Raw genomic sequence first — 27,850 nt, 5'->3', positions numbered from 1 at the left:
TCAGCATATGTGTCGATGAAATGAAATTTGTCCCTGAGCAAGACTCTTAACCCCTAATTGCTCACAGGTTTTCATTGGAAACAAGACCGCAAGGACTTTCATGAGCGACATGTTAGAAGGAATTATCCTTATCCTTTATTAATAATATTAATACACAGGAACAACGACAGACTTTCAAAACATTTATTAAACAATTACAGTTTATTCTACAAATGACCTTAATCTCTCTCTCTCTCTGAGAAGATGATGTCATCTTTAATGATCGTACAATAACACATGAAATGAAACATTATGAAGGTTCCAGGGGGTCCCCAGATAAAGTAGTTATCACAGGGGGTCCCCAGATAAAGTAGTTAACACAGGGGGTCCCCAGATAAAGTAGTTAACATAGCATCACAATCATTTAACCACTTTATAATGTTATGCGTTGGCTACACAAAAACAGCAGATCTACAAGCTCACAAAAAAGGAAAAGTTTGGAACATTTGGAATCATTTCGATTTTTTTGGTAAATATAAATCTTCTCTTCTGGGGGTCCCTGGAACAGAATATGTTCATATGAGGGTCCTTGGCATGAAAATGTTTGAGAAACACTGATTTACTGATTGAAGTACTCGTGGTAACCATGACAACATGGACTCACTCAGACATGTTGAGTAACCATGACGACCTGACGTCACCCTTACATAGAGACTCTATCTCTGCTCACACAGACACACTGAGGAGGAGGGGTAGATGAAGGACTCTAACCTGAACCCAGCATATAGAGGTTCAGTGAATGTGTTCCTGAAGGTGTACAGGTGTATCAGAATGTCCTTTGATATTTTATAGAATGACAGAGTTCCAGCAGAACAGTCTAGATACACTGCTACTCTGTTAGAGTCAGAGGAACTGACAGGGAGGAGAGTGTCCTTACTATTGTGTCTGACACTGTACCAGTTACCACATTCCAGACTCCAGGACATGTCATTGTATCCAAGCTTACAGTCATCACCCCATCCTGTCCTCCTGATTCCTCTGTCAGTCACTGCTATAGAAACCAGACCCTCCCACTTTACCTCCCAGTAACAGTGTCCAGTCAGACCCTCTGAACACAGAACCTGTGCCTGTCCATCAAACCTGTCAGGATGAGGAGGATACTGATGAACCTGTCCCCATGTCACCTTCCTGTTGTTCTCAGACAGAGAGAGTTCACAGTGTGTTGTGTTTGTGTCCAGTGTGAGAGGATGATAATCTGATGAGAAAAACAACACAATAAACATTAAACACATCATTCACTGAGTGGCACAGACACACAGACACACACACACACACACACACACACACACTCACACACACACACACACACACACACACACACACACACACACACACACACACACACACACACACACACACACCCCTGTTAACCACGTTAACCCTTCATGAACTGGTGTCTCACAGGGCTCTATACTAGTGGTTCTCAACCTGTGGGTCAGGACCCCCACCCTTGAACGCACGCGAACGCACGCGGACACACACACACACACACACACACACACACACACACACACACACACACACACACACACACACACACACAGTGAAACTGGTTGTTGAGGCCGTAGAAGTAGCAGTAATTCTAGCTTTTAGTGTGAAGGACCCCCACATTTATATGTATATGTCTGTGGACCCCCATCTGAACGTGTTTTGTGCCAGGGACCCCAGAAGAGAAGATTTATGTTTAAAATTATCATAATTATTCAACTTTTTTCCAAATATTTCCAATATTTTTCAAAACGTATAAAAAATAGCAGATCTACAAGTTCACAGCGCGGCATGAAGTGATGTGCTGTGAACTTGTAGATCTGCTATATTTAAACAGACAACATATTAAATATGTATAAAGGAGTTAAAATGATTGTGATGCTGTATTAAACATTTTGCTGGGGACCCCCTGGAACCCCCCCCAAGGACCCCTGGGGGTCCCCGGACCCCACTTTGAGAACCAATGCTATAAAGAACCATTAACTACTTTAACCCTTCATCGACCAGTGTCTCCCAGGGCTCTGTACTATCTGCTCAGTTTTTCCCTCTACACCAAATCTCTGTCAAAAACAGCCAGTGGTGTTAAAAGTATTCAGATGTGTTCCCGGTCTTAATGGGTTAAGTAAAAAACCTGTGTCATTAAAACAAAAAAAATCTTTCTCTATACAGAAATAGCATGATTTTTAAAAAAACGTGAACATTTGTGCAAATCTTTAAATATATATATTGTTTTAAAGCAAACATTTTTAACTCAAATATTTGCTTCTGGGGGTCCCTGGAACAACATATTTAGAGATGGGGGTCTACGGCCCAATACATATCATTTTGGGGGTCCTTGACATGAAAAAGCTTGAGAACCACTGATATTTAATATATTATTATTATTATATTATTATTATTATTATTATTATTATTATTATTATTATTATTATTATATTATATTATTATATATAAATAATGACTCAAGCAGAAGTAAAAGTAAATATTAAATAATGAAAATACTATTAAGTTATTTCATATGATCTGATTTATTGTCTAAATTATTAGAATAATTAAAATGTCTAAAATATGAAATGAAAAGTTCTCAGTTCTGAACTCCGTTGTCTTTCTGATAACAAACAGTCATTGCACCTTCATAAAACACAATCCATTCTGTTTGGGTCCAAACACTCTCCTAGTAATGTAAATGCAAATGATTTCAAGGTCAGAGTTGATGATATAGTAATCTCAAGCAAAGAAGAGGTTAAGAGGGAAGAAAAAAAGGAAGTTCGATTTGAAGTTCAAATTAGCAGTGGTGAAATATGCAGAGCAGCATTCTGGAGAAGCAGCTGACAGACAGTTTAACGTGGATCTGAAGCGCGTTAGAGAATGGAAGAAACTAAAAAGTGAAATGACTTTTCAGGCGGACCTGAATGTCGTTGAATGGCATCGCTTTACAGGTGGAGGAAAGAAGAAAGTGAGTGAGGAGCTGGAAAGTAACTTGTGTCAGTGTATATAACACACGCATGGACAGAACCTCAGAGTCTCCTGGACAATGATTGGAGGGAAGGTGAAGGAGTTGTACTCCATGGCGAGTGACAAGAGAGATTGCTCCGACGTTTCAATTTTACCCTCAGGAGGAGAACAACTGTTGCTCAGAAAGACGCTCCCATTGAGAAGATTGTAAACTGCATGCCCGGCCTGCTACATCAAATCAAGCTGTGTGACTGTGAATGCATAGTGTGTCACTTCAATAAAACAAACTGAGTTATGCCTAATTGATTGAGTTTGATTGCTGAAAGTACGCCTACGTAAAAAAGGTACAAAAACACATTTTGAATTGTATTGTATGTTTCTCATATCATATTTCCTGTAGCCTAATAACCAATAATGAAAGTAACTATTCTTCTTAATAATAAACAAAATATGTGAAGTTATAGCAGTGACTGAGACAACAGGCTGAAAGACAGCTGTGTAAGTAAACGCCCACATGCACGTCTGCACAACTGGTTGCAGCCCTCATCCTGAAACCAGTTTAACACCACTGCCTTGTACAAAATGTAATCCTGTTATTAAACTCAATTACATGAATGATTAAGTGTTGTATATGTAATAATGAGCAGTGAGAAAGAAGCTAATTATAACCCGTTGTTATTATTTGTTTCATATCTTAGTCTACAATAAATAGCCTTTTTATCAATATCTGCTTGTAGGACGACATGGGTACAAAAGCACAATGACATGTCTTTGATCCACAGCTCAGCAAGCTGACAGAGATAACTCCCTCTATTGGCTGTTAACTGTACTGCGCACCAAGCTCCACAGTAATCCAAAGAGAATTGATTGGTTAGTAGACGGTAGTATGTGCTGATCTGTTGCATGTTACCATGGTGATGTACCGATAAGAAGTGAACGACTAACTTGTAACCCTGAAACAGGGCTTCAGCTGAAGCTACCTCATTAACCCCTAAATCCATGGAAGACAAGACAATGATGGTGATTTTCTTGATGTCCAATAAACAAGGTCCTGTTACAACTATGTGACATTTATTAGCAATGTTTGGTGAGCTTGACAAAGTACAATGTGAAAGAAGGTGTGAATCTGCCTTAAAAAAACATGTATAAAATGTCAATATTGACAGATACTCACATCCTTTAATGAGATGAGGATTGAACCGATCTTCTCCACCATGTGTCACTCTGTAGGAAGTAGAACAACAACAATGCATCAATGTCTGTCTAACACAACGTCTCCACTACCTGACACTATTATTATTATTACCATTATTATTATTATTACCCTTATTATTATGACCCTTATTATTATGTACACTACAGTGTTTCTCCTAACATTATCCTGACCAGGCAGCTCATCCTCCTGTTATGTCTTTGTAGCTCATAACTGAGGACCTCCCGTTATGTACTCAAGTACTGTAAATCAGTATCATTTTTCCTATTATATTTTATATTTTCAATTTGCAATACTTTTACTTCTACTTCACTACACCTCAAAGGCAAATAAAGTACTTTTACTCCACTACAATTATTTGAAAACTTTAGTAACTTGTTACATTCTAGGTTTTGAGTATCATTACAAAACATACATTAACCACTTCAGACCTATATATACTGAAAATAGCCGATCTACAATCTCACAACACGTGGCAATAGGACACATTGTGAGCTTGTAGATCAGCAATTTTCAAAATACTTTTATACATTTTGAAAACGTATGAAATGGCACATTCGGCGATATAAGTACTTTAACTTTTGTTACTTTAATTATATTTTGATGCCAATACCTTTGTACTTTTACACAATAGAATTTTAAATACCAGACTATATTTACTTTAAATTCAATTAAATACGAATACTAGTACTTCTTCCACCGCTGGTGTGTGGTGAATTCAGTTTCAATAATCCATACCGGACACAATTCTGAACCAATTGCTGTAATTTAAAGTTATGTAATCAGCAGAATGTGGCTGTTAATTCTGTGTTCTTTCTATGAAATTTGATATGTTTCAAGGCAATCAAATGCTACAGCTTGGATTGTAAACCTAGGACCTTTCTGCGCAGAGACATAGAGACAGGGGGGGGGGGGGGGGCATTTATTTGTGTACATCACAGAGAGATGTTGAACATGAGACATGATTAGACAGAGGCTACAGTGATTGTGACGGCTATGCACTGTGTTGGATATCTCTCCTTTCAATGTGATGTTTCTGTGCTCTCTTTATCTAGTCACTTAAATGTACAGATCATAGCACTGTGTTTAATGCATAGTGTGACCTTGTTCTTAAAGGGAATGTAAACCGATACTCTGATTAGTTTAAATGTAACAAAATAACTATTCTTCGTGTCACATAATGTGCGTGCGGCCACCTTTATGTCTCTTAAAGAATAGTTAATTGGATTCTTCTGCCGTGGGCCGACACAACTACAAGGACTTTGTTGTGCGTAGCATTCCTGTGCATAGTGGTTGATTAATGTAACGCCCAAACCACACCTGTGAATAATCTAGCGTGTAGCGCAGGTGTTTAGAGGCAGCGCTGCGTGTTGCACATGACAGAACATAGTCAAATAGCGATGAGTGACGCCCCCACATGCAAACATTACCCACAGATAGCGGGTAACGGGTTCTCCCGGAAAACAGTGACCCAAGACTACTTACTTGAGATTCCTCAGCCCAGCGAGAGAGAGCAGCTTCTTCATTCCTGACTCAGTCACCATGTTTAGTGTCAGGTCCAATTCTCTCAGATGGAGGGAAGGATTAGAAGTTAGAGCTGAGGACAGAACTTCACAGCATCTCTCTGACAACCCACAGTTATTCAGTCTAAATGAAGAATCCAGAGAGAGAGAGAGAGAGAGAGAGAGAGAGAGAGAGAGAGAGAGAGAGAGAGAGAGAGAGAGCGAGAGAGAGAGATGATTACAAATGAATAAAATACAGTATTCCTGGATAGAGAACCATCTATTAGACGAACTGGTCTTGATCGACTGTCAAGGTTTTGGACTAGTGACCCAAGAGCTGGAAAGAAAATATCTAATGTGAATATTGTTTAGTCAATCAATAAATACCATATTTGAATGGTTATCACTTCACCTTCTGTTTAGCATCATGCACGTAATATAGTCGTTTTGGATTAAATTGGATTAAACACTGTTTATCCAGACATGCATAGTGTGTGGTTTCAGAAATGTCACTGAGGTCATCGTGACCTCGTTGACATTAATTAATTAAGTCTGCCTTTGAAAATAGCATGTCTTGACCAAAAACACATAGTAAAAAAAAAGTACACAGGAGCAGAGATACAGCCTTTTTTAAGTAATAAGTTAACCAAGAAGTGAGTGGAGCAGCAAATCTTCGGATCTCGATATCTTGGGTTCTAAACGTTTTTCAAAAACCTTTTGTTTCTTTTTTTTTTTTTTTTACACATCAAACACGCCATTGGCACGTTGCGCCATTCGGTAAAAACATGTAATTTGTAATTAGATGAACAAGCAGAGTATGGAGTCCCTGCTCTTTAGTTCCAAACTTTTCACACACATGTTCCGTCACTCATTAAATCACTTCATAACACCCTCCTACCCATAGATATAGAAACCTAGATACCCCATTGGACCATAGATATAGAAACCTAGATACCCCATTGGACCATAGATATAGAAACCTAGTTACCACATTGGCCTCTGCACTGCAGTTCATTGGAGCGACTGGTATCGCGGTCGCCATTTTAGAGTAGGCAAGTTACCATTCAAAGTGACTACTGGCCAATCACAGCGTGTTGACTGGCTAATCACAACTTCTGTGACACACGCGGAAGCTTACCTACTCTAAAATGGCGCCCGAGATACCAATGCCTCAGAGCCGAAGGAGGCGTCTACCTTTATATGTCTATGCTCCCACCCCTTTCTATTCTGAGGTGAGATACTCCCTGTCCATTACAATTAACTGTTTTAAGATGAATAACTATGGTTCATTACATGATACATTAGTTGAACTTACATTGTACACTGAAACAGTCACTCTTTTAGCACAAACAAACGCAAAGTTGATTCGGACAATATAGAACATCACAAAACCCAGTACTGTGGTTTTTTTTTTAAATAAAAATGTTAACTTCCTGCTGATTTTACTACTGGATCCTGATTTTATTTCCTACTGGATCCGTGGATCCAGTCCGGGGTTTTGAAATAGTAAAATCAACAGGAAGTTAACATTTTTTTATAAAAAAAACAAAAAAAACAGTACTGGGTTTGGTGATGTTCTATATTGTCTGAATCAGCTTTGTTTGTGTTTGTTTATGTGCTGAAAGAATGACTTTGAGATCTGTTTCACCATACAATGTAAGTCAATGAGGAGCATTTTTTTTATTATCAATTTATAATCATATATATATATATATATAATCATATATGACATATTTTGATGCCAATACTTTTGTACTTTAACTATATACTGGCAAAACTTTGGGACGGCAGTGGTTCAGGGGTAGAGTGGCTGCTCGGCAACCGGAAGGTTCCCAGTTCGATCCCGGGCTCCCCGGGATCAAACTCCTACCATGATTTCAACCTTAACCACACTCTTCAAATAAAGTACCACCATCATAACTACATTATAAACACTTACTAACAGAACTGATACAAATCAAAACACAAATTGTAAATGAATGTGACCTGAGAATGTCCAGACAACAGTGTGGACTCTTCAGTCCAGCACAGATGAGTTCTAGTCCGGAAACGTCCAAGCCGTTTCCGCTCAGGTCCAGTTCTCTCAAATGTGAAGGATTAGAGCTGAGAGCTGAAGCCACAACCTCAATGTGTTCCTCTCTGAGTTCACAGTCAACAAGTCTGTAATTACAGATTAAATGTAAAATCAGAGATGAACAAAACAGATCAGTCATGTTCAGTGTCAAGGAGGTTCCCTGTGGTGCTGCATGAAATGTTGTTTTCTGGCCAAGTAAATAAGCGGCTGTGATTAACATATATTTAACTGAAATGTGCTCATAACTTTCCACTGTTATCATTTGATTAGAATACAAACATTAAATAATAAAAACGATCACAACACGCTGCTGTTGCTCCACTCTTTGGCAGTGAAGTGAATAAATGTTCTGTCAATAGATGAACAGCTTGTACGACCGCATGTCATTTGTTTACATACTTTGGTTCTATTAACAAAGTTCTGTGTGAACGCTAACCAGACCAAATGCAACAATGTAAACATTTGGCCCTTGATCTGAACCTTTTAAGCAAACCTTAGGTGTGATAGGCACCTAAAATATCTTCTATCTGGTTCTTCAGACATTAACACGCTGTCAGTAAGAACAGATGGAAAGTTGTCTCTAAACTACAGCATGGAACGTGTATTGATGTATTAAGTAACGTGTAAGCCTAAGTTATGACCAAGCTCATTGTTTAAAAGACCATCCTCTGTACACCCCTTCAATAATGGTATGATCCATTTCTCATTTGATAATGAGGACACTTGTAAATAGTACAGAGAGGACTTGACTTCTTGTTCTGTGTGGTACCATGTTCTATTTACACACGCACACACACACACACACACACACACACACACACACACACACACACACACGTTCAGAGGGGTTCCAGGGAGCAAAATGAGTTAATATAGCATCACAGTTTGATCACATTAACCCTATATTTTGTACATTGGCTATTTGGAAATAGCCGATCTACAAGCTCAACGTGTCACAATGTGATGCGTTGTAGGATGTAGATCTGATATTTAAAGGAAAACTTGCAAAGACTTTGAAAAAAAAAAAAGAAATATGTTTTGAACCATTTTAACAAGACAAATATTGTATGGGGGTCCCTGTCACAGCTTATTTTCAGAAGGGGGTCCGAAGCCAAATAAGAATAAATGTTGGGGGTCTTTGACATGAAGAAGGTTGAGAACCACTGCTATAGAGTATATATCAATCAATGTATTGTCTAATTATCACAAAGCAGAACCAGCATGAGAAACATTCCACCAATCACTCTGAGAGTGTACACATGGAACCAAATGGACCCTTACAGGTCTGTAACTCTGAGAGTGTACACATGGAACCAAATGGACCCTTACAGGTCTGTAACTCTGAGAGTGTACACATGGAACCAAATGGACCCTTACAGGTCTGTGACTCTGAGAGCGTACACATGGAACCAAATGGACCCTTACAGGTCTGTCACTCTGAGAGTGTACACATGGAACCAAATAGACCCTTACACTCCATCCAAACTGCCAGTGAGTGATCTGACGAGGATATCAAAGAGGAAACTGTCCTGATAAATTAACAAATAAATGAATAATAAAGGAGTGGAGTGCAGAAAGGAATGAGAGAAGCTACAGCGTGGCACAAGAAAAACACAGCATGCATGCGCGCGTACACACACACACACACACACACACACATAAATACACTATGATACTATCACTATACTGTTTGAACCATTCATACGTAAATGAAGTGAGGGTCTCACTGTACTGAATTGATGACAGTCGTTTTAACTATAATGATGTTCTCATTCCTCCTTCCCTCCCTCTTTCCTCTTCCTCTTCCATCTCCCTCTCTCTCTCTCTCTCTCTCCCTCTCTCTCTGAGTGTGTGTTTTTTTATTTACTTTTATTTTGAATGAGTTATGGTGCTCTAACATGTTGACATCCACATGACTATTAGCCTCGATCTCCAGGCTTTTATTTTTTAGTTTTGCTCAAAAATAAAAAGCCTGGACCAGCGAGTCAGTGTTCCGGGCATAGGAAGTGTTTCATTTCCTTAACCAACCAGAGTGCAGTGGGCGTCGCTCCAAATGTTGTGTTTGACGGGGCTGGCGCACAGATCGGTGAACCAATGGGATCTCACGGATTTTTTCTCCAGACACCCACCCCTCTATGCCAGATATCAGACACGCTAGGGCAGTCTACATGACTACTAACCTGGCTGTTGTGCAGTTCCTCACAGCAGGGACCAGGTTCCGTCGCCCCTGCCATGATGTGTTGCATTTCTGCAGGTCCAACACCTCCAGAACCTCCTCTGACATCTGCAGCATTCTGACCAGAGCTGAACACTGGATCTCATCGAGTTCCTTTCCTGACTCCAGGTACTTTTGAATCCCCTGCCATACTGAGTGGGCCTTCATCTCCGTCAAACATTGGAAGATGTTGATACATCTGTCAGGAGAGCCACTGCAGGGATCCATCTCCTTCAGGTTGGTGATGGCTCTCTGGATCTCCTCTGGACTGTTCTCTGTCTGACCCAGCAGGCCTCCTAACACTCTTTGGTTGGCCTCCAGTGAGATTCCATGAAGGAAGCGGACAAAGAGGTCCAGATGGCCACTTTCACTCTGCAGGGTTTTTTCAATTGCAGCTTTCAGGAAGTCAGACAGGGAACTGTTGCTGTTGAAATCATCATTGTTCAGGAATGCTTTCAGTACCTCCATGTTCTTCTGTGTAAAACAGTCAAACAGGTAAACTGCAGCCAGAAACTCCTGGATGCTCAGATGAACGAAGCAGTAGACGGTTTCATGGAAGAAATGACTGTCTGGTTTGAAGATCTCTGTGCACAGTCCTGAGTCCACTGGACCCTCTTTAATATCAAGATGACATTTCTTCAGGTCTTCTTCGTAGAAAATGAGGCGGCCTTTCAGCAGATGTTCAAACGCTAGCATGCCCAGCTTCAGAAGAACTGCTTTATCAGCCTCTGTGAGTTTCTGTTGATTCTCACCATGCTTTAGCCACTTCCTCTTTGTCTGGACAAAGATGAAGTGGCTGTAAATCTCAGCCAGGGTCTTGGGAAGCTCTCCTTTCACACCTGTCTCCAACACGTCCAGCAGAACGGTGGCAATGATTGAACAGAAGACTGGGGTTTCACACATGATGTGGAGGTACTTTGATGCTTTGATGTGTGAAATGGTTCTGCTGGCCTGCTTCTCATCTCCGATTTTCTTCCTGATGTACTTCTCCTTCATTTCATCAGTGAATCCTTTCACCTCTGTTACCATATCAACAAAGCCATCAGGGATCTGTTTGGCTGCTGCAGGGCGTGTGGTTATCCAGATGTGAGCACAGCGAAGCAGTCTCCCTTTGATGAGGTTGACGAGCAAAGCTTCCAGTGAGGTGGCCTGGGACAAGTCCTTAGAGCATTCATGGTGGGTTTTGAAGTCTAAGGTCATGTGACTTTCATCTAGCCCATCCAGGACAACCCGAACTTTGCAGGGACTCTTGTCGTAATTAATCTCTCCTGACGTCTGCAGCTTGGTGAAGATGTCATTAAGAGCTTCTTCTGAGATGCATTCATATGTTGGGTTGCATTCATGAATTAGCTGAGCCAAACTAAACTTTCGCCCCTTGAACAAATTGAGCTGGCGGAATTGGAGCACGAATGTGAGATGGGGATCTTGATCTTTTTTCTTTGCCCAGTCAGAGACAAACTTGTGTACGAGAAAGGTTTTGCCAACTCCTGCTTCGCCAATTGACATCACTGTTCTCATGCGTTTGTTTTGTCCAGAAGGGTGTTTAAAGATTTCACTGAGTTGGATCTCCTGCCCTGCTTTCTTCCTCTCCATCAGTGAGACCTCAGGTGACCTACTGATTTCTGTGGCATTCACACGTGCGATGGTGAGACGCGTGTAGCATTCTTCAAAATCCTTCTTATCCGCCTTTTGGACTGTCCCGTCAGGTACACACGTAAATGGATCCTCAACGTTTGTTTTAAGCTTGTCTTGATAGTGTGTAATAGGATGTGTATCTTTTTGTGTTTTCACCAGGAAATCTGTAAGGAACAAAGCAATTCCTTTAGATATTGAGGGAAATGATAAGATTAGCATGATGTGCTAACATAATGAACTAGAAAGTTCCTGAAGAAACAGTGTGGGATCGCTAAGAATGTTGATAGTATCACACTAGAAATGACTGTTCCTGATTAATTCTGTCTTATCTATTTATATTACATATTGTGATGTCACGTGAAGCTTGACCAATCCGAAAACGGGTGGAATAATAACTAGTGAGGATAACATTAGTGTGATCGCTAAAGCGATCCCACAATGATCGCTAAAGCGATCCCACAATAACAAAATGTTTTCGCTTGACATTATTACCACTATATTTTTGTCCAGATCTTTTATACTTTACTTTGCTTACTTTACATTACTTTACTCCAGCTGGTTTATACAAACCTGAGGACCCATGTTTACCCAGCATGATCTGACATGTCTGACATGTCTGATGCAACAATGCTACATGCTACCATTATCAGAAACATGATAACTGTAATGTAATGTAATGCAATGTAAGGTAATTGAGTGTAAGTGTAATGTAAGTTTAATGTCCAATGAAAACAGAATGGAATTCAACAGTTACAACAGCAGATTTAAACCATCATGAAATGTCTCCATTTAGAGTCAATAAACTTTAAACAACACTGACCTGGGACAGATGTAGATGCTGCTTTGGATTGTGTTGCACTGAGCGATGGAGTAGAAGGGCACCTGTTTTGAAATTGATTGATTGAATACTTTATTAGCAGTTTAAACCAATAATAAAATCACAGGAAAGTACAGTTCAATCTGCTCAACTCTGCTAAGAGGATTTTAAACCCAAGGTTTCCATTGGGGTCCTTTGTACTCAATTCATCGAAACATTTAACGCCAGACAAATATACACTACTATACAAAACATCATATAAACAAAAATATGTACAGTAAACAGTTCGAGGGGGTGGGGGTGGGACTGGTCTAGTCTTTGACTTTTACAGAGGTCAGTTTTGAATTGCAGCCTCCTGCAAGGTCTCTTTCAGGGCGGTTTTGAAGGAGAGTAGGGTTTTACACTCCTTTACGACATAAAGGGCGTTCCACATTTTTGTGGCATAGCAGGAGAACACATTTAACCCCTTGTTAGAGACAAATCTGGGTTTGACGTGATTTGTGGAGCTTCCTCAAATGTACTAAATGTTTTACTAACCGTATATAAATCTAACAATTCTATATAAATACTAGAGGCTCTATAGGACCAAACATGTGTCAACAACTGGAAATAAATGTAGTATTAGAGAAGACTATGAATAAATGTGTTTGTCTCTTTAAGCGTAAATTTAGCAAACAAACACACCATGGCCTGAAAAGCTACATTCATTTGTACACAATGTTGTGTAGAGAGACATTGTCCTCCAAGACTTTTGGAGAAATAAATGTAAAGGACAATTGCTTACATATCATCTAGGAGACACTTCTCATGTTCTTCTAGACCTTTGTAGAAAATGTGTTTGGATGTGCTGGAGTTCAGGAGTGCATAGAGTTCCCTCATCTTATTCTGCTTGGTATCCTTAGACGTCACATTATTGTAGCCCTCTTGGGTGATGACCTTCTCTTGAAGGAGCAGATCCAGGATGGGATTGACCATGATCACTCTCTCAACCAGTTTAGACCGGTGTTGATCAACAAAGAGGCTCGCTGAAGATATTTAAGTGGAATAAAAATGTAGTTGTTGGTTAACTTTATCTCTGTGGTCAAAACTTATTTAAACATGCCTCTGAATATTCTATGCTTTAACTACTTAAACACTAAACTTTTTTGTCCGGGGTCCCCCAGGGCTCCTTAGTAGGTCTGCTAGTATTTCCTTCTACACCAAATGTTCTCCCCTTTGAGTGTTCACAATGTGTCGCAATACGCTTGTATTTTAGTGTTTGTTTAGGCCTAGCTCAGTTTTTGGCATTTGATATAGTCTATATACACAGTAACCTACTAGTTGTTTGTTCAAATATGTTTCATAATCAATGGAATAAACAACAAGCATTACAGTATAAAACATATGCGAATGTCAGTTGGAAAATTATCTTATACATGGAATGTTAGATCTACTATAATGTTATGTAGGATTATGTATATGACACTGTTTTAACACAGTACTGTATGTGAATCACTTAAAGGAATACAGACTACAGGTAAATAATGTGAACAGACCAGACAGTTTCATCATTTTATTGAAGAAATATATTCTTAGTGTCAGCTCACCTTCATCTTTAGAGACGCATCTTCTTGTTGACCTTGAACTTGACAATGGAGGGTCAGCGTCTGTGTCTTCATGCTGGTCATGACAGGATATTATATAAAACATTTTATAATGAACAATATTGCTAAACTTTAATGAGGTAAAAAAATATGGAGAGAAAAAAACAGAACATGCGCCTAGGAGCACAGGTCTCTGACAGGTCAGGTAGGTTATTGTGGGCCAGAAATGTTGGGAATTCGCCAATCATGATGGAATGTGAAACATCTGACAGATCAGACGGATCCGTCTTGATAACTTGACTAAAGAGTTAATGTGTACTGATTTGCATGATGTTTGGACAACATTTGTAGGAGTAATGTAAACAAGAAATGTGCAAAAATCGGCCTCCTGCCAGTAGCTACAGAGCTACCTTGTATGTATGCTGCCAGTAGCTACAGAGCTACCTTGTATGTATGCTGCCAGTAGCTACAGAGCTGCCTTGTATGTATGCTGCCAGTAGCTACAGAGCTACCTTGTATGTATGCTGCTAGTAGCTACAGAGCTACATTGTATGTATGCTGCCAGTAGCTACAGAGCTACATTGTATGTATGCTGCCAGTAGCTACAGAGCTACATTGTATGTATGCTGCCAGTAGCTACAGAGCTACATTGTATGTATGCTGCCAGTAGCTACAGAGCTACATTGTATGTATGCTGCCAGTAGCTACAGAGCTACCTTGTATGTATGCTGCCAGTAGCTACAGAGCTACATTGTATGTATGCTGCCAGTAGCTACAGAGCTACATTGTATGTATGCTGCCAGTAGCTACAGAGCTGGGGGGGGGGGGGGGGGGGGGGGGGGGTGGATCATATTTGATATAAATATCTGTGACTAGTTGAAAAGGTAAGAGAAACCAAACATCACAGCAGTGGACGATTCATTTATGTATTTAATCTAACAGTGAAAATAGAGTTTGAATACAATTAATATCAATTATCCAAATACTGAATTAAGCAACTTAAAAACTGTCTGGGGTCAAACACAAAACCTCTGAGAGTGTACACATGGAACCAAATGGACCCTTACAGGTCTGTAACTCTGAGAGTGTACACATGGAACCAAATGGACCCTTACAGGTCTGTAACTCTGAGAGTGTATCAATAATGTTCACATCATTTGTGTGAAGGAAAACACATTTAAATATATTTAACTGTACCTTCTTCTTCTTCTTCTTCTTCTTCTCCTTCTTCTTGTCATGTTCACTTCCTGATGAGCTGGGAGGAGTCTGAGAGGCAAAGCAGAGAGCCAATCACATTCAGTCTTTCAGCTCCATGTTCAACCCTGTCTGCTAAAGTAGTTAATACAGCATCACAATCATTTTAACTACTTTAAAGGGTAAGACCACTTTGGTAGAGGTTTGGGTTGTGTAGTTACCTTGCCATGATGTAACTCCAAAGGTGGGCAAGAAATCTAAAATAATTACTCCATTGATTAGAAATTGATAATTCAACATATGCTCCTCATTGACTTACAATGTACGGTAAAACAGATCTCAGCTCTCTGTAGAGTAAAACAGATCTCAAAGTCACTCTTTTAGCACATAAACGAACATGAACAAAGTTGATTCAGACAATATAGAACATCACCAAACCCAATTTTTTTAATAAAAATGTCAACTTCCTGTTGATTTTACTATTTGAAGATCTGGATCCGGATCCGCGGATCCAGTCCAGGTTTTCTACTTATTAAAAATGGCAAAATCAACAGGAGGTTGACATTTTTATTTAAAAAAAAAAAACAGTACTGGGTTTGGTGATGTTCTATATTGTCTGAATCAACTTTGTTTGCGTTCGTTTATGTGGTAAAAGAGTGACTTTGAGAGCTGTTTTACCATACAATGTAAGTCAATGAGGAGCATATTTTGAATTATCAATTTCTAATCAATGGAGCAATTATTTTTGATTTCTTGCCCACCTTTGGAGTTACATCATGGCAAGGTGACTACACAACCCAAACCTCTACCAAAGTGGTCTTGCCCTTTAACCATATTTTATACTATTAAAAAAATGGTAGATATACAAGCTCATAGCGAGTCACTTCATGTCACGATATGAGCTTGTAGATCTGCTATTTTTGAAAAATCTAGAAAATTGCAAATCTTTGAATATAGATATATTTTGAATGCAAGTCTTTGCTTCTGGAGGTCAAAGGTCAAATGAATTCTCCTTTTTGTTTGAGAACCACTGATATTATTATTATAGCAACATTTGTAGAATCAGCCTCAGGTCTTAATAGGTTAAAGAGGCTGAGCCTAAAGAAGGCAGCCATTTTACTTTGTTCTTCTTCTTCTTCTTCCTTTTCTTCTTCTTGTCTCCTTCTCTAGAACAGTCTGTACTGGAACCAGAGTCCTGCAAACACACAATGTGTCACATGTTTAACAGTCTGTCATTTTTATGTCATTTTATCAAACCATCAAATGTTTTTTTTCTTTCATTACCTTCTTCTGGTTCCTCTTCTTACTCTTCTTCTTCCTTGTCTTCTTCTTCTTCTTCTCCTCATCAGCATCGCTGTTAGAACAATCTAAATCCTAGATGACATTCCAACAGCAGCATTAACTTGATCCTACATTAAAGGACTAGTTCACCCAAAAAGTGACTTTTTTTCTATCAATTACACACCCCATGAACGAAATTGTGCACTCGCGCGAAAAATTGCCAGATTTTGTTAGTTTCTTTTCGGTTTTTGGTTACTTTATTTTGGTTTTAGGGTTAGGGTTATGTTAAGATTATGTTATTTAATTCTTATTTAAAAAAAAAAAAAAGACCCATAGGCCCCCTACGGCCTATGGGTAATCCGGCCCTGGATGCTGTGGTGCAGCCTCTGATCAAAAAGAAAAAAATGACCCCTCGGTTTTATCTGCCAGTTGCCATTCCTGTCTAAGGTCCTGGAAAAGACTAGCCTGGACCCCGCCCACTGTCTTGCCTCTTGGTCTCGTGTGAACCTAGGACTTCTCCGGTACAAAATGTATTGTCCAATTAGAGTCGGAGGTGGGTGTGGGGATCCCTTAGGATTGGTTTAGGGAATTGCTAATCCCCTCCCCCTTGTAATCGCCGACACATGGAGCCAATGTCAGAATGAAAGCTCCACGCAGCTTCAGTCTGATAATCAGGCTAGGAAAAGACAGTCTATGCACTGTTACAATTGTTTTTATCCACTCACGGCTCCAATCGTTCAATATTGGACTATTGTAAGATTGGACTATTGTAATTCTCTGTATGTCGATCTATCGCTTCTTATGCGCCTGCAGCTGATCCAGAATGCTGCTGCCCGTCTCCTCACTGGGACAAAGAAGTGGGACCACATCACTCCAGTCTTGGCCTCGCTCCATTGGCTCCCTGTCTGTCCGCTTCCAAATTGATTTTAAGATTTTAATGTTTGTTTTTAGAATTCTAAATGGGTTTGCTCCCCTCTCCCTCGCAGATCTAGTTTCCAGAGCCTTGAGGTCGGCTGACCAGCTGCTGCTGGAGGTGCCGACCGCACCCACGAAAGTAACCAGGGGTAACCGGGCCTTTGCGGTGGCTGCCCCCAGGCTCTGGAATGACTTGCCCTTACGCGTCAAAGCTGCCCAGTCGTTAGTGATTTTTAAATCCTTATTAAAGACTAATTTCTTCTCCCTGGCTTTCAGTGATAACTGAAACAGCCCTGTCTCCCCCCGTTGGTGCTAATGTTTGTTTGTCTGTGCTTCATTGTATATTATTGTCTGCTTACATTGCATTGTTTGCTTCCTGTTTCTTGTTTTTGTTTTTACCTGTACAGCACTTTGGTTGACCTGGTCATGTTAAGTCTGCTATATAAATAAACATTGATTTGATTTGATTTGATGACCCGGTCGTCCAGTGTAATTGTGATGGACATAAACAAAAGTATCTTCAGTATATATAGCTGCTAGAGAGACATGGAGACTCCTGTTTGGGGGCACAGCCATGGGGCCTGGCCCACCCAATCAATTTAGCAAAAAAAAACAATAGGAATTATTATTTTTATTTTTATATATATATATATTTGTTTAAATCTGTAAAATCAGGCAAACATAAGAATTCAATAACATAGCCCTAAACCTAAAACCAAAATAAAGTAACAAAAAACGTTATTTTCGTCGCCAGCATGCGTGCCCACCCGCTCCCGTCCAGGCCCAGCCTATACTAGCGTTGTGCGCCACTGCTCCTGTTACTGAAATGCAGAGAGGTCCTCTATTACTTCATGTATGTTTGCAAATGTATTGTAACCTGATGTTTGAGCACTTTAGATTTTTGCACAGTGTAATTTGCACAGTCATGACCCATTTGGGTAATTTTGTCATGTAAAGTACAGTATAAGCCAGTAGTCAAAAGGGAAAATGTGGATTTATGAATTAACAACGTAATGTTTAAAATAGTGAAAATAGACACATGTTGTGAGCTTCCCTTTTATAAAGGCTAAATGTGAATTAATAGCAGCATTTATATCATTTCCTTTTTTAATATGAATAAGAACTTTAGTGTCAACTTTCTAACTAACTGTTCCAGCCTGGGGGCTGGATGGATGGCGCAGTGTTAAAATATTTAGGTACTAGCCTATAATAGCTTGTAGATTTGCCGTAAAAAAAGAAAAAAAACTAAAGTGTTCACTCAAAGATGCACCCCTGAATGCAAGGATCCAAGATACTGAAGTCTTAAAGTCTGACTACTTAGGCCTATAGTGAATGTCTACAATGCATGTAAACACACTGCACTCTGGTCTTCAGTTAGTTTGGTTTGTAAATATAAATAAACATACCTGTGTCTCCATTTTTCTTCTCTTGGAATCCATTTGACTTCCTGGCTTCTTCTGTTAACAAGTGAAAACAACAACAGCAACGGTGACATTTATGCTGACTGTGTACTTTTGGTCATTCATGTATGCTTATGTCTGTATGTATTTTTCATGGATTACATTTATTAGGGGGGCAAGCATGCTGTGTGTAAACTTCTTCTTCTTCTTCTTCTTCTTCTTCTTCTTCTTCTTCTTCTTCTTCTTCTTCTTCTTCTTCTTCTTCTTCTTCTTCTTCTTCTTCTTCTTCTTCTTCTTCTTCTTCTTCTTCTTCTTCTTCTTCTTCTTCTTCACAAAACTCTGCACTATGGTAGAGGGTCATGAACAACTACAGATAAATGAATCTCACAACCATTGGCGATATAGCACTCAAATGAAGAGTGGAAACTTTGACACGTTTGACCTACATGTATATCCACCTAAGGAACAACTTTGCCACTTTGAACTCTGACCTCTGACCTTTAAATCTTCCGCCATTTCGAATTATATGAAAAACACTTACGTTTGAACTTCTCCTAGGATTTTTGAGCAATCTGCACAAAACGTTCTACACACAAACTTTGCACCAATATCTAAAATCCTTCTTGGAGAGAAACAATTAAACCTCCAGCCAATGAATATGAAAGTGACAATTATTCTTCTACCCCCAACTACATAAATGCAGAGTCACATTTTGTTTTAGAAAAACATTGCAGTAAGGTAGAGGATCCTGCCAGATAGTGCTGACATAATTGGCCAAAGAGGGCGCTAAAACAATTGTTTGAAAATGCGAACTTTGAACAGGCATAAGTCATGCCTTGTTTGGCCCATAGCAATGCAACTTGCTTACACATGTGCCTCTGCTCATGAGGAACACATCTGTCACTTTGACCAGTAAGCTCTGCCCTTAGATGTTCTGCTGAAACATTCTACAAACAATCTATGGAACATTATCAAACATCCCAGGTGAAGAGAAGTATTTACATGGCAAAAAAATGAAGCCTCCATGAGCTAATGAATATTGTAAAGGGCATGGCTTCTTATAAAATAATTCTCAATCTCATTTCTGGGGTTAATAACATGGGCTACTTTTGCTCATGTTAAGTCTATTCTGTGGGTTATTACGCATATTGTGTTTTGCACATTGCATATATTAAATATATTGTATATTTTAAATATTTATTTTGTAGAAATACAAGACAATTATGTCTCAAAACACTGGCTTACAGTTGAATTGTTGGCGACTAAAGAATTATGAATTAAAGAAATTAAGACAAATACTGACAATGCCTCTGAACATTGGCTTGCAGTTATTGCACATAGCCAAATGCAATAATATTAGGCTTGTCATTCAGGATGGGAAATAACAAAGTTGTCCTTTTGAGGAGAAGTAGAACTTAGAAGTCACACTTGAAGTTGAACATGAGGGAGAGGATCCCTCTACAGGGAATTACTTGATATCTAGGCTGCACGGACAGACACAACAATCACAGCTGCCATTAATTAGTGCTGTTCAGTGTTGATTGGCTAGTGGTCAAATTGGGGTCAACGAGCCATCGTTAACTTGCTTTGAATTTTAGCTAGTTCTGTGCAGCACTCATACTCTCTCTCCCCCCCTCTCTCTCTCTCTCTCTCTCTCTCTCTCTCCCTCTCTCTCTCTCTAGGAGGGTGGAGTTTAGCAGCAGCTCGCACTGCCCTGAGACAGAGAGAGAATACTTCTCTGTTTTACCAAGATTTTTCTTGTTTTCTGCACTATGCCTTGTAATCCGCGGACGGCTTTGAAATCCATGGATGGCCTTCAAATCTGCGGTAATTTCCGTGATCGCGGAATCGCGTTTTCCGGGGGGGACTATGAAGTATCGCTTCAAACATGAAATGGTATTTTACACACTGATGAATTGAAAAATTGGTTAGTGGCATCCCCCATCTGTTTATACAGGCTAGGACGATCAACTTTGCATTCCCAAACACCTAACCCTTTTGTTCCTCTGTACTGAGACCCATGTGTCGACGGCTGCTGTTTCACGGTTTGGCCTCAAGCCAGTCTTTTGTCTTCATCCTCCTATAATTTGACTAACCTCTGTGGTGGTGTCTGTCTTGGTGTCTTGGTGTGTGTTGGCGCGAGAAACAAGCAGCAAGGTCTAATAAAACAAGGCCAAACGAAACAAACCCTACAAGCAACAAGGTCTATGAAAAGAAGGCCAAACGAAGCGCCTTCACACAGCCGATCTACAAGCTCACAACGCGTCCCCACACCCACCTGCACTTTCACAACCAACGCCAAAACACACTACCACCATTGCCCCTAAACCGCTTACAATAGGCCAACATGGCAACTAGCTTGCTTCCACACCATAGACCCACTCTCTGAGTGCATTCTTACGGATCTCTGTGTGTGTGTGTGTGTGTGTGTGTGTGTGTGTGTGTGTGTGTGTGTGTGTGTGTGTGTGTGTGTGTGTGTGTTTGCGACGGGACCCGGGGCGGGCGGGGGGGGGGGGGGGGGGGGGGGGGGCGGGAGGATGGCGAGTAACATGCCTACGCCAGGGAGCCACATTTCATTCTGCATCGTGGCTCTGTGCTGTGTGTGTGGGTGGGGGGGAGGTCATCGCACCACAACTTGGGTCCGCGGCCGTGTATGCGTGGACACACACGTGCGCATGCACGTTTGGAGGCAGTGTCACAATGTACATTATTTGTGTTTGCGTGACGCCCGTGTTCGCGACGGGCCACGGGCCGCATGAGGATGTACCGGTGTGTGTGTGTGTGTGTGTGTGTGTGTCTGTGTGTTTGTGCGCGCTCGCGACGGCTCGCGCGTGTGTGTGTTGGCGACGGCCGACGGAGGACTGTTAGATCTGTATAAGCGCGGGTGTTTGTGTGTGTTCTGTGCCTCCACGACGGGATGTGTGTGTGTGTGTACACACTACACCATTGGTTCTCAAAGTGGGGTCCGGGGACCCCCAGGGGTCCTTGAGGGAGTTCCAGGGGGTCCCCAGCTAAATGATAGATTAGGGACCAAATGGACCCTTACACGTCTGTAACTCTGAGAGTGTACAAATGGAACCAAATGGACTCTAACGGGTCCATTTGGTTCCATTTGTACACTCTCAGAGTTAAATTAAAATAGATTTTACAATATAAACTGGGGTCCAAGAGATAGAAATGCCATTAAATGGGGGTCCGTAGCCCTAATGCATGTCAAACTGGGGGTCCTTGAAATTAAAATGGTTGAGATTCACTGCTAGAGCCGTAAAAAAAATCTTCTCTTATGGGGGTCCCTGGTATATCTTTTCAAATGGGGGTCCGCGGGCTAACAAGTGTCAATTTGAGGGTCCTTGACATGAAAAAGTTTGACAACCACTGCACTACACAGTACAAACTCACTTTCGATCCCTGATAAACTGTCTGTTCTCAGCGCATAAGCCAAACTGCACACTTTGGGTGCTCATATTCCCCTACGGGTATGGTCTAGTTTGAACTAATCAGTATAACTATTGTTCCTTCGTGAGTGTCAGCTGGCCGCAGACACAGATGTGTATTATAGTGAGCGGATTTGGTGGACATCTAAAAACTTTAAAGGGTCTACACCATGAATTTGAATATATATATATATATATATTTAATATCATATTGTTTATGTCCCTCAAACGTTTTTCAAAAGGTTTGAGCCTATATCAAGCCTCAGATATAGTCTCAGCCAAGTCAGGTAGGCTGTTGTGGCCTCCTGGTGGCTCAAAAATAAGCCAATGTGAAAAGGGTTCCATTTCATCTTAGGCCTTTCACGGCAATTGTACACTGCATTCATGATTTGAGGCATTTTGTTCCATAAATGTGTTTTGCTGAATAAGACCTGCTGGTGGCGCTATAACAAGCCAATGTGAAAAGGGTGGCATTTGTTCCTCGGCCTAGTGGGAATGTGCGTGTGAAAATTCACGGAAATAGCACACTGCGTTCATGGCATTTTGTTCAAAACGGACCAATCCTACAAACGTTTGAAGCCAATGTTAGCCAATCAGGATGGAATATGAAATATCAAACACATTTGTCTTGATGAGATGACTATAGAGATACTGTGTACCGATTTGCGTGATTTTTGGACAGAATCTGAAGGAGTAAGAGCCAAAAACGTTTTACATAAGTCGGCGTCCTGGTGGCGCTCTAAAAGGCAGATGTGAAAAATGCAGGGCAAAGGTTTTTCCTTGGCCTCTAGGGAGAGTGTGTGCAAAGTTTCACTCAGATCGGTGCAGTTATAGGTAAAAATGTGAATCGGCCTGTTATAGCGCCACCATGAGGCTGATTTGAAAGTTTCTAAGTGGTATTTCTTCCTTGGCCTAGTGGGAATGTGCGTGCACAATTTCACGGGAATCGCATGCTGCGTTCATGATTTGAGGCATTTTGTTCAAAACAAACCAATCCTGCAAACTTTGGAAACCAATCTTAGCCAATCAGGATGGAATAGGGGAAATGGGACAGATCCGTGTTGATCACATGACTATAGAGATACTGTTTACCGATTTCTGTGATGTTTGGATAAAATCTATAGGAGTAATATCAAAAAATGTGTTTTGCAAAAATCGGCCTCCTGGTGGCGCTATAACAGGCCCATGTGTAAAAATTGGGGCAGAGTTTCACAGCGACCGGGCCAACGGTGCCAGAGATTAGCCGCTCGCAGACAGATGGACGGACGGACGGACGGACACACGGACGGAAGGACAGGGGGTAAAACATACTGTCGGCCTGGCGAGACAATGAATCGCGCACGGACCCCACTTTGAGAACCAATGGTGTAGTGTGTACACACACACACACACACATCCCGTCGTGGAGGCACAGAACACACACAAACACCCGCGCTTATACAGATCTAACAGTCCTCCGTCGGCCGTCGCCAACACACACACGCGCGAGCCGTCGCGAGCGCGCACAAACACACAGACACACACACACACACACACACACACACACACACACACACACACACACACACACACCGGTACATCCTCATGCGGCTAGTGTTGGAGTAGTCTGGGAGTCTTCGCCTCAGAATCTGGACAGCAGGGGCGCGGCCACTGCGTTTTGATTCAAATCAACAGCCAATGAAGAAAAGGGGGCGTGATCCACATGCAGTGGGTGCTGCATGTGAATAGGAGCGACGGGAAGCAATTTCTCCTTGAGAAATTGCGGCCGCCATTGTTGTGTACTGCTGTTTGCCTCTCGTCTGACTGTTTAGACGAGTTGCACAGCTCTCAGACCGGTAAGAGGCGTGTCCGCTCAGATTCTGAGCGTAAGCTACATCCCGCCCACAAATACAGGGGTTTTGGCCCAGAAGTTTCCTCGCCTCTCCCGTTTGTATGCGAGAGCTGGCGAAAACTTCTGGGAACTCAGATTAGTGTTGCAGTGACATGTGATATGTTGTTGTTGTGTTGATACCGAAACGATGAAGTGGTGTCAGTGACACCATCGGAAGGGCTGAGGTTACTCTAATGTAAGATAAGATAATGTATCATAGGGCACAAAGATGAACATAAGATGAATGATAATGTACTGACAATAAGGTTGCATACAACCAATCATAATAACATAATCGGATTTCCTCCACAGAACCAAATGGACCCTTACAGGTCTGTAACTCTGAGAGTGTACACGTGGAACCAAATGGACCCTTACAGGTCTGTAACTCTGAGAGTGTACACATGGAACCAAATGGACCCTTACAGGTCTGTGACTCTGAGAGTGTACACATGGAACCAAATGGACCCTTACATTCCATCATGATTGTGTTACATTTCTGTAACTCAGCGTACAAACAGAGCAGATATTGAACACAGGTGTGTGTTGACATTTTAACTTGTACTCGGATGTGACTCGGACACAAACAGTTGAACCCCTTGAGCCTCTGTGTTCATTGGAGAACTTTAGCCGATCTACAAGCTCACAATGTGTCACAATGCAACTGCCTTTTACATCTGTAAACGTTGATTCTGATTCGGCTTCAAATGGCCGTACGCTGAGATCACCACAATGGTGGCATTTATCAAGCTTTATTCATCTTCACATTACAATAAAAGATGTAAGAAAACAAAACGTGTTCAACAAAGGCTCAGTCTACTATATGTCAATCCAAAGGAACATTATTTCTGAAATATTTTAACAACAAATTTGACTCTGGCTTTTCCTTATTTTTATATTTGTTTTGCATAGATTTCACAATGATAGCTTACGCATTTGTTTGATGAAACACTGTATCTGAAAATACATGAATGCTGACATCATTCTATCGTTGGGTTGTGTTGAAAAACAAAACAACAACTAAACTAAACGTGACCTCACTGACACGGCAGCCCCTCCTCTAAACATACTGGTCACCTGACCTGACCTCGTTTGTCCTCACTGACACGACAGCCCCTCCTCTAAACATACTGGTCACCTGACCTGACCTCGTTTGTCCTCACTGACACGGCAGCCCCTCCTCTAAACATACTGGTCACCTGACCTGACCTCGTTTGTCCTCACTGACACGACAGCCCCTCCTCTAAACATACTGGTCACCTGACCTGACCTCGTTTGTCCTCACTGACACGACAGCCCCTCCTCTAAACATACTGGTCACCTGACCTGACCTCGTTTGTCCTCACTGACACGACAGCCCCTCCTCTAAACATACTGGTCACCTGACCTGACCTCGTTTGTCCTCACTGACACGACAGCCCCTCCTCTAAACATACTGGTCACCTGACCTGACCTCGTTTGTCCTCACTGACACGGCAGCCCCTCCTCTAAACATACTGGTCACCTGACCTGACCTCGTTTGTCGTCTAAAAAACGCAAACTCTGGAAGTCATTCTTAGCCAGCACTCAATGTTTCTTTTTTTTTTTTTTTACATATTCCATGAATGAAAAGGAGCAGGAAAGAAGATAAATCTTGAATCTATGAATCCAGTCATGATTTTATTCAATAAGTCTTACCTGTGTTGTAGTTCAGTGTAAGAAGACGTCTCTAGCGCTCTAGATGTTCATAGCTCTCACAGGACTTGACCATACAAGGAAAGGAGAGTTTGATTGGTTTAGAACAGCAGTCAAGTGTGTCCATACATTCAGTAGATACATTGATAGATAGATAGATAGATAGATAGATAGATAGATAGATACATTGATAATAGATGTATATTGTAACCTATATTCTATTCACCTTTCTTTGTCTTGTATTACGCTGTCTGGAATTAAAAGTTTACTTGAGTAAAAGTGCAAAAGTATTGGTATCAAAATGTACTTAAAGTACCAAACGTATAATAGCCTATGTATAAAATAGGGCTGAAGTGCTTAATGTATGTTTTATAATATAATCATTTATACCTGCAAAGTAACTAAAGTTTTCAAATAATTGTAGTGGAGTAAAAGTATAATATTTGCCTCTGGGATGTAGTGGAGTAGAAGTAAAAGTACTGGAAATTGGAAATACTCCAGTAAAGTAAAAAAAAATACCTCAACACTGTACTTAAGTACAGTACTTGGGTAAATGTAGCACTGACGGTGCAATAGTTATTTCTCATTAGACACACAGTAGGCTCTAGACCAAACTCTTTAGCTCAACACCTACAAGACAAATTAGACAGAAAATAGCAGATCTACAAGCTCACAACGTGAGTCACTTCACTGTTCACTTCACACAGCGTTGCAAGCTTGTGGATCTGCTATGTTCCTTATGCTTTCAACTGCGTGACCCTAACGGTTGAGAGGTGTATTGCACTCTGATTACATTATAATTCTAGGAGAAAATGGCCGCCGATCAGATTAAAATGCTTTTTATGAAACAATACGGAAGATACGGGTACTTTTGAGGGCCCGTAAATCATTGTAACATCCGTGTCCGTACGGTAACCACTTAATATATGAAATATGAACGTTTATGTAGATAGACGGACTGTAAATGGAGAAAGTGCAAAAGCCAGGTTGAAGTTCATCCTCATAATCAGCTATGATGAACGAACAGCTGAGAAACAAAGCTGCAGATTTAAGCACATAGAATAGAAGTTGTGCTGAAGTCTGTGTCACGTGTCCTGTAAGTAACAACTTCAAAGTATTTTTTAAAACGCTAAAAACAACAAAAACACATGAAGCGAGCCTACGTTACTTAAAGCTTTGTGACCCATAGAAAGCTGTTACCCTAGAGGGAGCTGTTTCACAGGAGAGCATAGAACACGGGCGGCCCGATTCATACTTCGTCACACGACGTCACGAAGCAACTAAGTACATTTACTCAAGTACTGTACTTAAGTACAATGTTGAGGTATTTTTACTTTACTGGAGTATTTACAGTTTTCAGTGTTTTTACTACTACTCCACTACATCTCAGAGGTAAATATTGTACTTTTACTCCACTACAATTATTTAACAACTTTAGTTACTTTGCAGATTTTGATTAATATTAGAAAATACTTAGTCTTTCCTCTTATAAATATTCAAAAAGACACATGGCATGGATCCTGAAAGTTACAGTTTATAGTTCAGACGCTTTGTAAACATATTTATAAATATAAATATAACTCTACCTGTCTCAGTGTAACAGCTGCTCCACATCAACATGTATAAATAAACACATCCATGACTTTACAGATAAAACACTGACTGAGAAGAACAAAGATCCTCCATCTTGTCTTCTTGTTCCTCAGAGTTTACTTTAAACTATCATTTACTTTCGATTTCGTCCGTTTAATTATTTACATCTGCAAACCAAGGCTGCTTTTCATTCCAAACTGAACAGTGACATCCGGTCTTAGACCCGCCTCCGGTATCCGGCAGTTCACGCAGCTCATATTACATAAGAAAACTGTTTCCGTATCCGGTCTAGAGACCCAGACCGGATCAGTAACAAGGCTTGCTTCCTGGAATCCTGGCTTCTCTTCTTCGACACTCAGAAAGGACAAACGGCTCAGTGTCGCCCTCCTGTGGTTCATTGTTGCCTCCACACTCTGTGCTTTGAGTCGCAATGGGATGCAAAATGTATTAAAAAGTGTATAATAGCGC

General features: G+C 40.8%; 1 protein-coding gene and 1 long non-coding RNA gene across 2 annotated transcripts in view; both read right to left on the bottom strand.

The window, feature by feature from the left end:
- LOC311039202 overlaps positions 1-27,482 on the bottom strand; it is a 765,206-nt gene extending 737,724 nt beyond the window's left edge. Inside the window, exon 1 of the long non-coding RNA XR_014600142.1 lies at positions 27,376-27,482. This is a non-coding gene — a long non-coding RNA (uncharacterized lncRNA). The remainder of the gene's footprint in view (positions 1-27,375) is intronic.
- LOC311039060 (NACHT, LRR and PYD domains-containing protein 3-like) lies at positions 170-19,327 on the bottom strand (the record flags this gene model as incomplete). Its single annotated transcript, XM_084048702.1, has 14 exons — positions 170-1,234; positions 4,157-4,206; positions 5,681-5,842; positions 7,684-7,857; positions 9,952-11,785; positions 12,442-12,503; positions 13,223-13,463; positions 14,025-14,097; positions 15,219-15,287; positions 16,336-16,410; positions 16,500-16,589; positions 18,818-18,868; positions 18,974-19,155; positions 19,303-19,327. The coding sequence occupies 14 exons, from the start codon at positions 19,325-19,327 to the stop codon at positions 696-698; spliced, it is 3,627 nt and encodes a 1,208-aa protein (XP_083904828.1). The 3' UTR covers positions 170-695.
- Positions 27,483-27,850: the final 368 nt, after the last annotated feature.

This window comes from Gymnoscopelus microlampas (assembly GCF_963454915.1).
Source record: "Gymnoscopelus microlampas genome assembly, chromosome: 22".
Classification (NCBI taxonomy): Eukaryota; Metazoa; Chordata; class Actinopteri; order Myctophiformes; family Myctophidae; genus Gymnoscopelus; species Gymnoscopelus microlampas.
This window is presented reverse-complemented; position numbering and strand designations above follow the sequence as displayed.